This window comes from Pan paniscus, chromosome 5 (assembly GCF_029289425.2).
Source record: "Pan paniscus chromosome 5, NHGRI_mPanPan1-v2.0_pri, whole genome shotgun sequence".
NCBI lineage: Eukaryota > Metazoa > Chordata > Mammalia > Primates > Hominidae > Pan > Pan paniscus.
Window position 1 is genome coordinate 103,326,416 of NC_073254.2, and position 17,706 is coordinate 103,344,121.

Sequence of the window (17,706 nt, forward strand, 5' to 3'; positions counted from 1 at the left end):
AAAAAAAAAAAATAATAATAATAATAATAATAATAAATAAATAAATAAAATAAAATAAAATAAAATAGTTATGTGGAGAATCACATAGGAAACAAACTCATTGGCAGGAGTAGGATTGGCAAGGAAGAAGAAGATTAAGTTATCAATATTTTTCAACAATTGTCTTCATTTTGCCTAGTATTAATATTTTGTCAGAATTGTTTTGAGGAATCTCATGTACTGCTTGCTTTAAAAAGGCATGAACTTGGCTGGGCGCGGTGGCTCACGCCTGTAATCCCAGCACTTTGGGAGGTCGAGGAGGGTGGATGACTTGAGGTCAGGAGTGGGAGACCAGCCTGGCCAACATGGTGAAAGCCCATCTCTACTAAAAATACAAAAATTAGCTGGGTGTGGTGGTGGGCACCTGTAATCCCAGCTACTCAGGAAGCTGAGGCAGGAGAACTGCTTGAAACTGGGAGGCGGAGGTTGCAGTGAGCTGAGATCGTGCCATTCATTGCACTCCAGCCTGGGTGACAGAGCGAGACTCCATCTCAAAAAAAAAAAAAAAAAAAAAAAGGCATTAACTAGGGCCTGTTAGGTCCTGCATTTCATATTGCTAATCAAAAGAACATTTGTCTGTGATGTTGAGAGTGGACATCTAGTTGAGAGTATTTAGGCTTCAAAGTAGGAATCAGAAACCCTAAACAAATAAAGCATCACAGTCTAAGAAATCTATTTGAAAAGTCTAAAGCATCAAATCCCGAAGGCATAGTTTAAACGATGACAGAATGGGTTTTAACTTTCATATCTCTTGGATCTAGAGTCTAAATAATGATATTAATATTAACCTATTTTTAGCAAATGTCATAATATACCTTTTAGTTGTTCTTAAAGTTGTATAACAGAAATTCAACCTTCTTTGAGAGACAAAAAGATGAAAATAGATGAGGCAGAAAAACAAATTCTCATCTAGCTGTTTATAAGACACTGTTATGTTTTGCACAGAATTCGGTTTTGTTTTCAGACAAGTCTGATACCTTAAGCTCTTTAGCAGATAAAACATTTTGTTATAAACAACTTTCTAATGTAACTAAATTATTACTTCATATATAAAGGTTTTGGAAAATTATATTTGAGAAAGAGGCCTGTAACATTATATATATATATCTCCCCCACTCCTGCACTCCCACTCTTCCTGCCTATCTTTCTATAATCACCATATTTTAAGGAGAAGTGTCATTAAATAAATGATAGTACTGTAGCTAGCTAAATATTCTCATATATATATATGTTATTAACATGGTGAAGGGAACCTTCCCATACCATTTTTAGATTATATTTTTATGGTTCAATAGTCTTTTTGTATATTGTAACTTAACCTTTCCTATCTTCACCTGTGCCTACAGTAGCAGAAACTCACATCCAGCAACAGGCAGACCTTTCCTTTTTCTCCAATCCTTTAGCCAAACCAGTGTCTAAATTTTCATCCTCAAAATAACTTTCAATGTTTTATGTAGAAAAACATAGAACATTAGGCAAGATGATAAGAAAGAGTTGAGGCATACATTTATATCAGACACATTCAAAGTTTAAAATACAACTACATAAATTTGGCTAATTTTGTTTATGTGTGTTATAGATAAGTCTCTTAACCCTTGAGGCCTGTTGAGATACATTAAGACAAAATAATTAATTAAACACTTGTTTATTATATGCCTAGTATGTGCAAGGCATGATGCTAAAACTTTGTTGTTGCTGAAAGGACTTTTTTTTCCTTTAAGGATTTAAGGACTACTGAATAATGTGAGGCAAATTCCCCAATCTAGAGATGAGATAAAAATTAAAATCAGTGAGAACACTGATGCCATCCCAAATAAGAGAGATAAACAATGGAGTGGCTCCTTGCCAAAAAAAAAAAATCACTAATTCTAGTATTGAGCATTTAAGGATATATGATTAAAATAGAGCCATTAAGTTCCAGTTAATGCAGAGTGACATAGCATTCATGTTTACCTCTCTAGTTCATTTTGGATTTCTTTCCAAAATAAACATTTTAGATAGATATGACTCAACCTCTATTTTGTTGTAATGATATTTTAAAGTCTTTGAAGGGAAAAAAGGCTCCTTTCGGCATATCAGCCAAATACATATTAGTACAAACATGGTATAAAATAAATCATAGTAAAATGTTGAAGCATTGAGGACTCCTATCCCAGTCTGGCTGGATGTCAAGATAGTTGCCCAAATGTTCCACCCATAGTACCAAAACCCAAACCCAGGATTTAGCAAAGCAAAAATAAGGTTGTGGTTTTACATTGTATGCTTCAGTGTTTGGGAATAGCTAGTTAAAAGCTATTTTAATAAGCCTCTAGAACCAAGCTGCTTCCTTTCTATTTAACTTTTATGTTTAAATCTTAGATATTTCCAAATCACTTGTGGAAAATTATCAGTAAAACATTAAAATATGTATTTTATTTTGTTGAAGAAGAGGATTTATACAACATTCTAGAAAAGGAAATAGTTCTTATCCCTCTGATTTGTGTGCTTTTCTTTCCATTTTGGTTGTATAATTTTTAAACTTAAACAGTAAGCACCTTAGATATCCTAGGCCTCCCTATAATGAATAAAAATTTGATTATTAAAATATCTGTTATAGTTTTACTTTACCTTGGTTATTTTGTAGCACTGCTCTGCAGAACATTCTGCTTTGCTAGTTGGATTACTCAAAGCAAAAATAATAGGCCGTTCATTGAAGGCAGCCATATCTTTGAGAATTTGTTCTGAGAATGCACCACCAATTGCAGCAACTCCTAATGAAGAAATATGAAGCTGGTAATTAACACTATCATTGGTTAATTCACACAAGAAGACCATGCCTCAAATCAATGATATCTATCAGGTCATTTTCTAATAGACCCTAAACAAAATGCTATAAAAACTATTTGTATTCAAGTATAGTGACAAAAAGAGGCAAGTTTGTTAATGCCAACAATCCTTACAATCCTTAGGGTCACAAATCTACAAATATCTATTAAAAATTAAAGATAATATTTGGCTTCCATAGTACATTGAGTTAGTTACCAATCACTTGGAAATTTGTATCTAATGTGTAAACTTTCTTTATAAGCAATTCTATGAGCGTATTTCAGTCTTGTCAGGCTACAAAGCAATTAAGTTTTATAAACCAACGCTATCACTTAAGACAACCATCTGATTCATCTGCAAAAGTAAAGTACCACCCACTGAAGTAACTTTAACAGAAGAATAAAGCAATTAGCACAATGGAAATGAAAAACAATAAGATTATTGACAGAATATATTTTGTAAAAACAATATTAAACACTTAGTAAAGTTCCTGTCATGGAGTAAGTACTTGTTTTATTGTAGTTATCATCATTATTTTCAACGTTGTCATCTGTTTCACAAGAGCTTGTAGGAATGGAGTATAATACAAGGTAAAAATCAAAATTACATATGCACAAAATAAAGAATAAAGTTTCATAAATTCCTTTGAGTTTTCTAAAACCACTTTAAAGTCTTGCAGTGCACATGCATTGTGTAAGTACTGTATTAAGTGCTATAAGGAAAATAAAGATTTGTGAGATGTGATCCCTGTCTTCCAGGAGGGTCTTATCTACTGCAGTATTTCTCAACCTCAGCACTATTGACATTTTAGGCTGGATAATTCCTTGTCGCAGGGGCTGTCCAGTGCACTACAGGATATTTAGTAGAATCATTCCGCTGCCTCTGTCTGCTAGATGTCAGTAGCCCCTCCCTTTACTCCCTTCCAACCCCGCTACCCTAGTTAAGACAACTCAAAGCTTCCAGACATTGCCAAATGTTTCCTGCAGGGCAAAAATCCCTCTTATTTGAGAACCACTGTCTATCTGGAGTAATCAAGCCTAGAAAAGTGCTGAACGTGCCAGGTATTAACAGGCTGAGTTAGAGGAGGGGGCCATACGCTTCATCTCAGATCAGTAAGAGAAAGACGACAGGACTAAAGTTAAAAATCTAGGTCTCTACAGGGTACTGTCGCTTGAGCAAACGTGTAGTTTTTTGAATTCAAAAAGGCTAAATTATACCTCAAAAATTGGTAGTAAAAAAAAAACAATCAGGTCAAAATAAGGGGTAGGGGAGAAGGGAGAGGAGAAAATGCTTACCTATGAGGGCAGTTGGTTTTATTTCTTGAACAATGGCTTCTAGGTTCTTCATTTCTTCATGTTCGTGGGCAAACTTCTCTTTCTCTTGTGTTAAGGAAGCACGTCCCTAAGTAAAGCCAGTAAGAAAAAATTAAGAATCTGCCAAACATGTGAGGGTCAATAAATTTCGGTACATATATTACAAATATTTATGCTTAACATTTTTATGTATGATGTGTTACAGCTATTCTTAAAATCTCTTCTTCAATTGTCAGAATGTTATTTCATTCATTCGTTTAACAAATATTTATATGTCAATGTTCCAGGCAATGGAGATGTAACAGTGAACAAAACAAAGTCCTTCATTTAATTGATATTAAAAATCCTAATTTTACAGACATGTGAGAACTAGCATTAACAAATGGCCATGCAAAATATAATTTAAATAATTATATTGTTTGTCACACATTGTGTTTTATAGCAGGTCTCAGAATTTGGAGTTGGCTTCGGCTTTAGCCCTACCAATTTATGCTACTGACTAAGAAAAGAATTTGAAGTCATATTTATGTCATTGTTAGATTTTCTCAGTAAGTATGCGTTTTATATGTTTTTGTTTTTAATGTTCTGATTATGAATGTGCCATGTGTTATCTAGTAAACATCTAATTATAATATTCTAGCTGCAAATTTTAAAGATTTGACTACATAATGGATTACTGCCTAATTTTATATGGTACTTGATGACTTACAAGTTGTTTTCACATATTTCATTTGATCCCCTCAACAATTCTGAGAAGCAGGACAAGTATAAGTATAGTCATTTTACATATGCGGAAACATGTTCAGAGGTTTTAAGGGACTTGCTCAAGGCAAGAGATTGTACTGGAACTCAAAGCCTTTTCAATATAGCACAGAATCACCCCGGGCAAAAACTTAACAAATAGTATGTCATAGTCTTTGCAAATTGTTAATAATGAAGATAGTACAATTTTCTTTCTTTAAAGGGTATTATCATTTTATTTCTGTTGCTTTTGTTTGTTTGAAATGAGGTCTCATTTTGTCATGCAAGTTGGAGTGCTGTGGATCAGAGGTCACTGCAGCCTTGAACTCCTGGGGTCAAGGGATCCTCCCACCTAAGCCTCTCTAGTAGCTGGAACTACAGGCATGCACCACCATGATTGGCTAATTTATCTTTTTTTTTTAGAGATGGGGGTCTCGCTATATTGCCCAGGGTTGTCTCGAACTCCTGGCCTCAGGAGTGATCTTTTCGCTTCAGCCTCCTGAGTCACTAGTATTATAGGCGTGAGCCACCATGCCAGGCTCTGGTTTTTTTTTGTTGTTGTTGTTGTTGTTTTTAATTTTGTTTTGTTTGTCTTTTTTTTTTGAGACAGAATTTTTGCTCATGTTGCCCAGGCTGGAGTGCAGTGGCGCGATCTCGGCTCACCGCAACCTCCGCCTCCCGGGTTAAAGCTATTCTCCTGCCTCAGCCTTCCAAGTAGCTGGGATTACAGGCATGTGCCCGGCTAATTTTATATTTTTAGTAGAGACAGGCTCTGTTTTTAAAAGCAATATACTGAATTATTAAAAAATTTGAAACATATGAACCTCTTTGTGCTTGTCTCCTCATCTGTAAATAAGGATAATAAGAATTTCTACCTCATCAGGTTGTTTGTGGGGTAAATGAAATGTAACGCATGTAAAACACTCAGGACTGTACCTGGTTTATAGTAAGAGCTCTATGCTAGTTGTTGTTGCAATTAAAATTTTTGTGAAGAAGAAAAAAATCATAATTCCAGCACTTAAAGTTTTGGTATATTTTCTCCTATTAATAATCCGCTGTAGGCCAGGCGCAGTGGCTCATGCCTGTAATCCCAGCACTTTGGGAGGCTGAGGCGGGCGGATCACGAGGTCAGGAAATCGAGACCATCCTGGTTAACACGGTGAAACTCCGTCTCTACTAAAAAAATACAAAAAATTAGCTGGGCGTGGTGGCAGGAGCCTGTAGTCCCAGCTACTCAGGAGGCTGAGGCAGGAGAATGGCATAAACCCAGGAGGCAGAGCTTGCAGTAAGCCAAGATCACACCACTGCACTCCAGCTTGGGCGACAGCGAGACTCCGTCTCAAAAGAATAAAAAATAAAAAAAAGAAATGATTAGCCAGTTTTGAGAATCAGTGTACTAAATGATCTATCATATCCCTACCACATGCGTTTTTAAGAGGTTATGTGCTATGTTTTCAAAAAAGTATACAATAATGAGTCTAAAGAAGAAAAGCTATAGAATAAGATAAATTGGAAGTCACAGCTTTTTTGGCTGTCAAGCTGAGATATAATGAAAAATATTTAAATTGCCTAGAATGGGAAACAAATAATAAAAAAGACAGATGAATAATGTATGAAAAGAAAAAGATATATACTTAATCATAAACATCTTTATTAATCATAGTATACCCACTGGCAGCTCCTAGACACTGAAGCCAGAACTTAGCCAGAAGACATTCCATCTAGTAAGAAGCATAAATTACCCATGGCAACACTTTCAAAGGCTTGATTCCTGGTATGACTTACAAGTGCTGAAAGAATGCTGAAAAAAGTCCAGGAATCACGAAATGGTAATACTAGCAATACTGAAGGTCTTACTTGACAAAACAGAGGAAGCAAAAGACACACACACAAAATGTCTCCCAAGTATGTTCTCTACCATTTTCAAAATTGACTTGATGACCTAGTTTAAAGAAACTACTGGAATGTGACAACCTTTTCTAAATCCGGTAATACTGAGGCAACTACCTGTACCTTTGGACTTCTATTTTCTAGACTAATGGCTTATTTTTCTTTATTTTTCAAAATCTGATTTGGAATACATATTCGTTATGCCAATAACTTCAGTTGGTATGGAGATGAGTAGATGTCTTTTCCCTTCATTCTCCCTTTTCAGGATCCCTTGCTGAAATCCTTTTGCCTTCTTTTGGCAAAGTGCATGTGGGCACCTCTCACCTCAGAAATCCCAAATTCTATGATGCATCTTATCTCTCTCTGTTTTTTTCAAGAGTCTCTAATTACCTCAAACATATTATGGATAGCTGAAACTTTATTTGTGATATTATTACTTTAATCTCCCCTATCCCTTTATATTGTGATGATTCTTACTATATCGTAGAAGATATAACCAGATTTAATTACTACCTTTTCAAAAGCACATGTTTAAAGTGGGCATAGGGAGGAGAATGGGGGCAAAGGTTGCCAAGATTTTGGGCTATTATTCCACAGCCCAGGATAGGAATAAGTAAATTAATTCTAGATTACCAGTGATAAATATTTATTCCTTCCTACATACAGGGACTAGAAAAACTCTTTCACAAGCCCCAGTTGGACTACCTACCCCCAATTTACTGGCCTGTTTTTGCTGTCATGTCATTAGTTTATCAGAGTTGAACCTGGCCCCTCTTTGGATCTGTGGACAGGGCTTTCTCAGCACATAGTCAGTAGCATTTCACTGCATTTGTTGCAAATCAGGTATGTGCACTTGCTAAAAGAGTCCAGAGCTGTGTTTCATCATCTCAGGACAGATTAAACTAAGATAAATTATGTGACAAAAGTATAGTAAGGGGCATGGAGTGTTTTTAATGTAAGATAGTAGGTGGTGAACTCCATCAGTATTTAATTTTGTATGTTAAAAATCAATATTCATAATTTTCTAAGACTCATGCATACAATCTTTGGCCTCTGTTCTTTTTAATACCTACATGCATTGATCATACTCTATTTGAAATAAAAAAGAGGGAGAAAACAATCAAGCCAGATACTTTTTACCAGCTTACATAGTCTATTTGGAGTTAGACTTTTTTATTAAACCACAGTGTATGAAATGTATTAACCATCATTCAGGGTGAAGGCAGCACCAGTCAAAAATTCTGATAAAATAGCAGATAAACTATATAGTCTGTAGTTTCAAGCCCTCGACCTAGAGATTATACTTTCAGGAATGAAATAACTATATTGTCAAAACTACCTTTATAACATACAATATACCTTTATTGACCATCTCTTTCTACAGGAGCTAAACATTTAACTATAAATCAGAAAAATACAGTACAGCAAAATTATTTAAAACAAAACAAAATAAAATAAAGTAAAAATAAAAACGAAATTCAAACCAGTCTATGGCTTCATTCTGGGTTAGATGAAATCGATCCTTCGTAAGGTCTGTTAATATCCTACTTTTTATTTTGAAGTTCTGTCAGCATTAATTTCGTTTATTAGTGAGAGCAAAAATATAATATTTATTTAAGACAGATTAAATCTGGTTTGTTTTGTGGCTTCTTATCCTCCTGAAAATGCTCCAAATCTTCACTGCAAAATGCAAATACTAGGCAACATTCCCTTTTCATTCTCTTTTCACTGTCTTTATTCTTACTTTAATTTTTGTTTTGGAAGGTTTTTTAAAACTAAGTATTAGTTTTACATTAAAATGTATTAATATTAGTTGACAAAATTAATATATAAATTATTTTCCACTATAAAAAACTAAAGCATCTTATGTTTATTACTATAAAGTACAAAGATATTTGAGTATGATCCATAACCAAGTAATTGACTTCAATTAACCTTGGTGATATGGATGAATTATTTACAATATTGGTATTCTATAGCATTAACTCTTTCCACTGCACATATGGATATGGGGTAAATGATGGAAAATGCTATGCCTGTGACGTTGAAAGTTGAAAGAGAAAATATGCTGGAATAATAATTATCTAGCGTGATGATGATATAACTTCAAAGATGAGCTGACTTCACAGTTCATGTTTTAGTTTTTGACATGGTGTTTTTAAAAAGTGGAGTTTCACCAAGAAAATTTTTTATTTAAAACTTTATGGTATTTTTACATTTTATAAACAATTACATTATATGTTAATAAAATTAATAAAATGATTATTATTGGTTCTCAGGAGATATAAAAGTACTAAGAATGAAGGATAAAAAACACAAAAGAATCATGTAAATTTGAAAATGGGATTACACTAATTTACTGGTTATTCTAAGGCTTAGTTCTGCAACAAAAGTCAATATAAGGATTTTGACTGTTTAAAAGCATGAAAGAAAAAGTGAAACTTAATATGTATCTTTTATATTAAATAGTGTACAAGCTATTAAATATATAACAACCTTTTAAAATGTAATTTTATCTTGGCAAGCAGAATATATGAACTTCTTTATTTTGGCAAGTAAAAGACATGAAGTAAGAGAGACTGACTAGATCTAGCCAACTACTTCACAGTTATTCCAAGTATTATATCCATGGACTCTGGAATCTCAGCTCAGTAAATGTGTGTTAAAATTATTCAAGATGCTAAAATCTATATATTTTTACACAGATTTCAGGTAAAAATAACATCAGAGACAACAAAATAAAACCACATAGACTTCCACTTTTTGGACTTTTGAATATTTTATATCCCTAAGGACAACAATTTGTATAGCTTTCTCCACAGCTCCTACTATTCCTACTATTTACATGGTGATGACCCCCAGATCCCTATCTCCAACCCAGACACTTATCCTCTGTATCAGTCCCGTATCTCCAACTGCCAATGGGACATCTCTGTCTGAGGTCTCCACAAGCACCTTAAACTTTCTATGTGTGAAACTGATCCTGTTACTTCCCTTAAATTGGTCTGTTCTTTATTCCTTACTAGACAGACCCCAAGGAGTCCATCTAGACTCCTTCCTCCACTCCACCCTATTCCTCCTTCCATATTTCATCAGTTACTAAGTATGCCACTTCTATTTCCTAAATACCTACTGAATTAAGTTTCTTTCACTCACCTCTGGTTATGCCCCAATTAATTTCTATCTGGATTATTGCAACAGCTTTGTAACTAGTTCTTTTTCTCAGTTTCCCCTCATTGCAATCCATCCTCCACAATGCCATCAGAGTAAAGGAGAGGCAAACCCCCCTGCACAGGTTTGTTTAATTGCTCATCTTCAGGGTTCAGAAAGCCCTTCATCTCTTATCATCTGCTTCCTTTCTAATATAATCTGTAAATGTCCCTTATACCAAAATGTTTTATTTTGTACATGCTGGTTCTCCTGTCTGTAAAGTGACTTATTCACTCATTTATTAACAAAATATTTGTTGTCAGGCATGTACCACACACCGTATAGAACTTTGAAGATCTAAAGAGATGAAAGGCATCATCTTTAGCTTCTATCAAGATCTCTCAGTGAACTTGCCATCGTATTTCCTTTGTTTCAGTTTTGTATATAGGAAATTTAAGATATCTATGGAGACCCTAGATAAACTCCTAACTCTTCCTTTCCAACTTAGCTTAATAGACACGTTGTCTTGATATCTTCCTCAGTACTCCCATCTTTTTCCTTAGTGCAGTTGGGAGCATTATCTCCTGTGCACCTTGACACCATGAACATATTTTTTATAATACTTTCATATGGTTCTAGTTCTGTAACTAGTGGCTTGAATTTTTCTCACTAGGCTATCAGCTTCCTAAGATCAAGGGCTTTATTGAATCCCCAGAGTCTAGAACAACACCCGATCCATAGGTGGTTTTATTCAATAAACATTCTTATTTCATGCCCACAACTTGTCACATGATGACAGTGTACAAAATTTTCATACTATGCTGATTCTTCAAAGCAATAGCTATTTTTTTTTTTTTTTTGAGATGGAGTCTCGCTCTGTCACCCAGGATGGAGTGCAGTGGCGCGATCTCGGCTCACTGCAAGCTCCGCCTCCTGGGTTTACACCATTCTCCTGCCTCAGCCTCCCAAGTGGCTGGGACTACAGGCGCCCACCACCATGCCTGGCTAATTTTTTTTGTATTTTTAGTAGAGACAGGGTTTCACCCTGTTAGCCAGGATGGTCTCGATCTCCTGACCTCGTGATCCACCCGCCTCGGCCTCCCAAAGTGCTGGGATTATAGGCGTGAGCCACCACGCACAGCCAGCAATAGCAATTTTTAAGCCAAGAAATCCATACTGAAAGCCTCTGTCTTTATATATACTTATTTACTACAAAAGTTATGCATATATTTTTTCTTCATTTAAAGAAACATATTTATGTATATTGATTTTAAAAAACAAATATTTTTCTAGCTTTAAAGGAACAGATTACTAAGAATTCAAAATATATAAAAAAGACATTAGAAATAATGTTTTAAGGCAATATGCATTTGATATATTTCCTTCTATGACTTTCATATACAACTGTATTTTAAATAAAAAATAATATATACTATGGTATTGGTTTTTTTCACCTAACATTATATTATGAATCCTTTACCATGTCATTTATTGCTCTTTGAAAACAATTTAAAGCCTATACAATATACTAATGTGGCTATTCCACAATTCATTTGACAATCATCCTTTATTTAGGTAAATGTAACATATCACTATTATAATTAATGTGTGATAAACCATATCATTATTGTAAATAATGCTGCAATAATATCCTCATACATAAAATACTGTATACATCTCTATCTCCATGAGATAGATTCTTTGAATGGAAACTAGTGGCTCAAAAATATAAACTTTTAAAGGCTTTGAATACACATAAAACAGCTTTCCAGAAAGTCTGTATGTACACATTCACATTTACTTCTATACTAAATTCCGGAAGACACTGCTTACCATTATTTATTCCTAATCATTCATCTTCACATAGGAAGGGGATTTATATGTACTTTTTTCTAGCAGTTTAAAGAATGATTGATATGCACAGGTGGCACAAGTATTAATAATGCCTTATAACTATATAGCAATATGGCCACAAACCTAATTTTATTTAGTTCTCAAAATAATACTATGAAGTAGATACTATTATCACTATTAAAGATGGAAAAACTCAAGCTCAGGTAAGATAACATTCAAACAAGCTATTTATCAAAGTTTTCTCTCAGGAATTCCCATTCAAACCCTTAAGAATTTGGTTGAGAGAAAGTAGCAGGTAAAGGGTAGCTATTTCATTTCTTTCCTCATTTCTTTCTAGCTAATGTACAATTTGATCACCAACTCTCAATAAAAAGTGATATATCTAGGTGTTTCATCTGTATCAATATCAAATTGCTAAATTTAAAACTAAACTGGCCAAGTGCAGTGGTTCATGCCTGTAAATCCCAGCACTTTGGGAGGCTGAGGCAGGAGGATCACTTGAGCTCAGGAGTTTGAGACCAGCTTGGGAAACACAGTGAAAGCTGTACAGTTTTTTTTTTTTTTAATTAGCCGGATATGGTGGCCTGTGGTCCCAACTGCTCAGGAAGCTAAGGTGGGATAGGGATCACTTGAAAACAGGAGGTCAAGGCTGCAGTGACCATGGAGGCATCACTGCACTCCAGCCCGAGTGACAAAGTGAGACCCTATCTCAAAAACAGAGAGAGAGAGAGAGACAGAGAGAGAAAAGAAAGAAAGGAAGAAAGAAAGAAAGAAAGAAAAGGAAGGAAAGGAAGGAAGGAAAGAAAAAGAAGGAAAGAAAGAAAGAAAGAAAGAGAAAGGAAAGAAAGAAAGGAAGGAAAGAAAGAAAACTAAACTAATTCAAATGGACTGTCAATTCAAAGGGGTGTAAGGAGCCGACTCACATTGCAGATGGAATCTGTTCCTAAGTCATAGTTTTCTTTATTCAGAAGAGTATCAGTATTCTGTATGACATGATCATTTGTATTTAATGGCTACTCTTTTAATATAGTGTAAAGGGAGGTGGTAGAAACAGAGTTGTCTTTGAGATGGCCATCCAGAATGGCATAGTTATCTTTATTCTGGTTAAAAATGACAAATTCTTACCTTAACTATTAATCCTTTTGAATCAACCAGCCATATCTTTTTGATGGCTTTCTCTTTTGGTAAACCTTCTTTTTCCAAGGCCATCACAATCAGGTGTGCAATCCCTAGGGCAGCCTCAGTGATGGAAAGAAAAAATTTTAAAGTTGTTCTACATGATATCTTATTAAGGGTTACATTTCACCCCATTTTGTCTTTGTTAGTGGGAACAAAATATTTTTGTCACATTTAGGTTAAGCCAAATGACAATTATTTACCCTTTTTACTACAACAGAGCCACTATTATGTGGCTTGCTATTTGGCCACAGATAAACTGGTGATATCCTTGATTGTCAGTGTATTTAATCCTGTTAATACAACCAAGATTTGCTCCAAGAAAAAATACTGAATTCAAAATAATGAACTGGTCAACCTTGCTCATTGAACTGTATTGTTTATTGTTAGGTTCAAGCTACTCTAATTGAATTTGAAGAAAGAAGCTTGGTCATTTGGATGGGAACTTGACCAATTAGGCAATAGAATGAAACTGATGGAAAAAAAAAAATCTGTGTTTCCAAGCATCTACTTACTCTTCTAATTTGGATACCAAAAGTGCTGTGAAATTTATTGCAAGATTAAAGGAATCAACTTCCTTGGTATTTGGTAAATTTTATAATTATCTGTGAAATTTCCAATATCTTTCCAGGGACAAACAAGTGCTAGTTTTGAATCATCCAACCATGAATTCTTCTGCCTAGTTGAGTATCAAGAACTAGCCTGTGCCATTCATCAAACCCTTTGAAAATTCAAAGAGGTTTACTAAAGTTAAATACAGCATGTAATAATCCACAAAATAGAGAACTCAAATGTTAATGAGCTGTCATTTAGCCTTGATTTTTATTTCAATGTGAAAGTGAATTTGTGATTTACATTCTGAATACTTTCACATATTTGTATCGTGGCATTTGAATTCTAACTTCACATATTTTGTTTTATCTAAAAACAAGCAAAATGAAAACCAATACGACATAAACAATGATCTACCAGTGTAACATATTGTTTTGTTCATACTCATATTCAATTTGAAAATTTAAAGTTTCTTGAAATATATATATATACATATATATATATATATATATATAGCCACAAAATATTTCTCTATTACTTACATTCTATAATTCTAAAGAGATTTTGGCAGTTTTCCCATAAGAAACTCAAACTCAACTAAATTTTTAATTTCTATTTTGGGGATGAATTATTATTACATGAGTCTAGTTTTCTTCTTTCAGATTATTAAATTAAGCAAGTAATAACAAAGCATAATTTGGTTTTGCTGCAGTCTCTTTCCAACAATTTAAAATATTTTGGGATTTTTGCATGTGAACAGTAATAATATACTACAAATCCCTAATTCAAAATATTTTTTCTTAAAAACACATATGTAGTTACATACATACACACTGAATTGTGAGTCAAATTTTAAAAACTTGTTTTTGTAACACTGGAGTATACTAAAAGCCAGTATCAGATAAACCAGCTTAAATACATAAAAGCTTGCATATATACACATACATTGGAAAGTTTTCCTGTATGGCACCTTAGATATGCATAACAAATACCTATGGCAACATTTGATAATACCACAAATTTACAACTGTGAAAAATATCTCATTACTTCTGTACTAAATTATCCTATGAATAATTAATATGTCTCAGCACTTAATTTGGGAATCTTCCATAAAGCCTACAGTCATAATATACTAAAAATTTGAAAGAATTCGTCAAATCTTGAGTTAATGAGCAATTAACACTAATTATATGTTAGTTTAGGAGAACATAAGTATTACACAAGGCAAATACCTCCCCAGCTCCTTGGAATAGTATTGTTTGATCAGACAGTTTGTTCTTGGTTATTCGAAGAGCTGCAAGGAGACCTGCAACTGCAACAGATGCTGTTCCTGAAACAAGTAATAAATATCCTTGAGTAATCCTCAAACAGATCCTGCCAATTTCCAAGCTTTTATTCACATCTTGAAATAATCATAAAAAAGGTTAACTGGTACAGAAGAGAAACCTGTGGTTGTCTTATCCCATGCTTGCATATGTGGTAAAATTCCCAGGCTACTGACATCAATATTTTAAGATAGCAGCTTACTACTATTCTTGAAAACTTCCCTAAAAGAAGATTCTGTGACTTATCTTAGTGACATAATCAATGAAAGGATGGGATCTGGATTCCTCAGATTCTAGCTCAACAACCCACTGACTAGCTGAAAGAATTTAGAGAAATTATTGTGTACATCGAATAGATAGTTTCCTCATCTGTAAAGTAGTTTTACTTTATGATATAAAAGAGTAATAAGTGCTATTAGATTCTTCCGTCTAATTACTCTTGGGGTTTTGAAATCTATTAATGATCCTCTTCACACAAAGAAGGCTTCACACAAAGAAACTCTTCTTCACACAAAGAAGGCTTCACACAAAGAAACTCTTCTTCACACAAAGAAACTCTTAATGTAAGAGTTTCAGAACCTGAGACAGGAGGACACAAATAGTAAATTCTTGCTGATGATGGTATTGGTGCTCATAATATTTTTGATACATTTGGAATTTAATGTTAATAGCAACTAAAATCTAATTATATTGTATTATTTAATAGACTTTTTACCTATGAAAATCACTGGTGGATCCCAAAGGTACTAGACAAAACTAATGCAAAATTTCTTAAGATAAAAATTATATTTTCCTCATCATGTCTCATAGGCATAAAAACTTCACCAGTTCCAATTATATTACTTTACCATATAAGCATTCACAGATCACAAAGCAGTTCTCTTGCTTTGAGTGTAATTACACAGCTCAACTTCTTTATGGCTAATAAAGCAGCAGCTTCTTGCAACACTTTCCAGCTGTATCTATACTTTACTCCTCTAAGGTAACATTCTACCTATAATGTTCCCTACATCACTCAGCTGGGTAGTAAAGCCTAGCTAAACGTTAAATACCCTTATTTAACATTATGGTTAAAACAAAGATTAGACTAGGTTTGATGAATGACACAACGATGAAGCGTTATGTATGTCAAGTATCAAAGGTAATCAACATTTCACAATCAGTAAATTTGTTCTATTCAATCTTTTAGTTTCTTTCTTGTATAATTAGGTAGCCACAAATAAGAACACAATAAACAATAATTGTTGAAGGCCTGTTAGTCCCATATGTGTCTTTTATTTAGGATCACAATGTGTACTACAAAAATAAAATGCATGCAATTTAGAGTCACTATTGCAATAATTATGAACTGTGCTAAGTCATATATTATGAAAAAGCCACTCTTCTATACATTACTTAAGGTGAAAATCTATGCAAAAAATATGGCTAGTGTATGTAGAGAATATATCATGACATGATTAGAATGATATTTTCCCCATGCAAGATATATTCACTAGAGTCATTAAACAGATGAAAGAGAATTTAAACTAGAAAGAGAGGTATAGATATCCACTTACTAAATAAGAAGTTATTCAGAAATAGTAGCTCAAGCTATCTCTCTCTTGGGTTCTTTTGAAGTAAACTGCCCAGAAGTTTGGATCTGGGGAACTCTAAGCTCCCTTCCAACTCCAAGATTCTATGATTTTAAGGGTTTCTATAAGATTTAACCAGTTGAAGCATCAAAGTTGAAGTATCATCAGCAATCGCTGTATTTGTATTATTATTTTTATTTACATCGAATTGGACATTTACGGTCAGATAGACAGAAAATATTCTAAAATATCCTATTTGGTACCTTAATTTCATATGGTTATGCTAGATCACTTAAAACTCAAAATGTGTTAAGTTCATACATTATATTTAAAGATATATTTCATAATATTTCCTGAGAACACAATGAAAACACTAATCTTCCATTTATAGAATTAATTAATAAAATCAGAAAGATATTTTTAGCACTATCAAAAATTTAACTTGAACATGATTCTTGTACATGGCCTGGTACTACCTTGATTTAAATTTCATTGCAGAGAAGGGAATACATGTAGAAAATTGAAATTTCATAAAACTGTAAATTTTTACAATAAATTATTCCATAATAAGTTTTACTTTAAGATTTAAAACTAAGCTTTTTATAAGTCAGACAGAATTCGTGCTTAGGTTTATCTTCATACTATCAGTTTTTGTATTTATTTTTATTTTTTTATTTTGAGTCAGCGTCTTACTCTGTCACCCATGCTGGAGTGCAGTGGCGCGATCCTGGCTCACTGCAGTGTCCACCTCACAGGTTCAAGCGATTCTTCTGCCTCAACCTCCCAAGTAACTAGGATTACAGGCACCCACCACCATGCCTGGCTAATTTTTGTATTTTTAGTAGAGACAGCGTTTTGCCATGTTGGCCAGACTGGTCTCACACCCCTGACCTCAGGTGATCTGCCCACCTCAGCCTCCCAAAGTGCTGGGATTACAGGCGTGATGAGCCACTGAGCCCCGCCTGTACTATCAGTTTTAAAGAGGACTTAACACTGTTAGCAAGATACTAAACAGATCGAATTTTTCTTAACATTTTAGAAACTTACGACTTTAACATAAACATAAACATAACAACATATGGTTGTTAAATAAAAGTCTCACCTTTTATCAAAGAATAGCCTCTACTAATGCAATAATTTGTTAAATCTGGTTAAAATTACCATATATATTTTAGTAAGGTAGATCAATATGTAATCAAATAATTATAATCCTCATGTGCTACTAAATAGATTGGGTAAAATACAAGAACTAGAAGTAGCAGGGGGAGGGGTGAATTTATCTAGGCAAA

General features: G+C 33.9%; 1 protein-coding gene across 1 annotated transcript in view; it reads right to left on the bottom strand.

Moving 5' to 3' along the window:
* ME1 (malic enzyme 1) overlaps positions 1-17,706 on the bottom strand; it is a 212,602-nt gene that overhangs the window by 14,314 nt on the left and 180,582 nt on the right. The window contains exons 8-11 of the mRNA XM_003816382.5: positions 14,754-14,851; positions 12,918-13,031; positions 4,140-4,245; positions 2,647-2,789 (exon numbers count right to left, since the gene is read on the bottom strand). Of these exons, the coding sequence (XP_003816430.4) occupies positions 2,647-2,789; positions 4,140-4,245; positions 12,918-13,031; positions 14,754-14,851 (461 nt within the window). The remainder of the gene's footprint in view (positions 1-2,646; positions 2,790-4,139; positions 4,246-12,917; positions 13,032-14,753; positions 14,852-17,706) is intronic.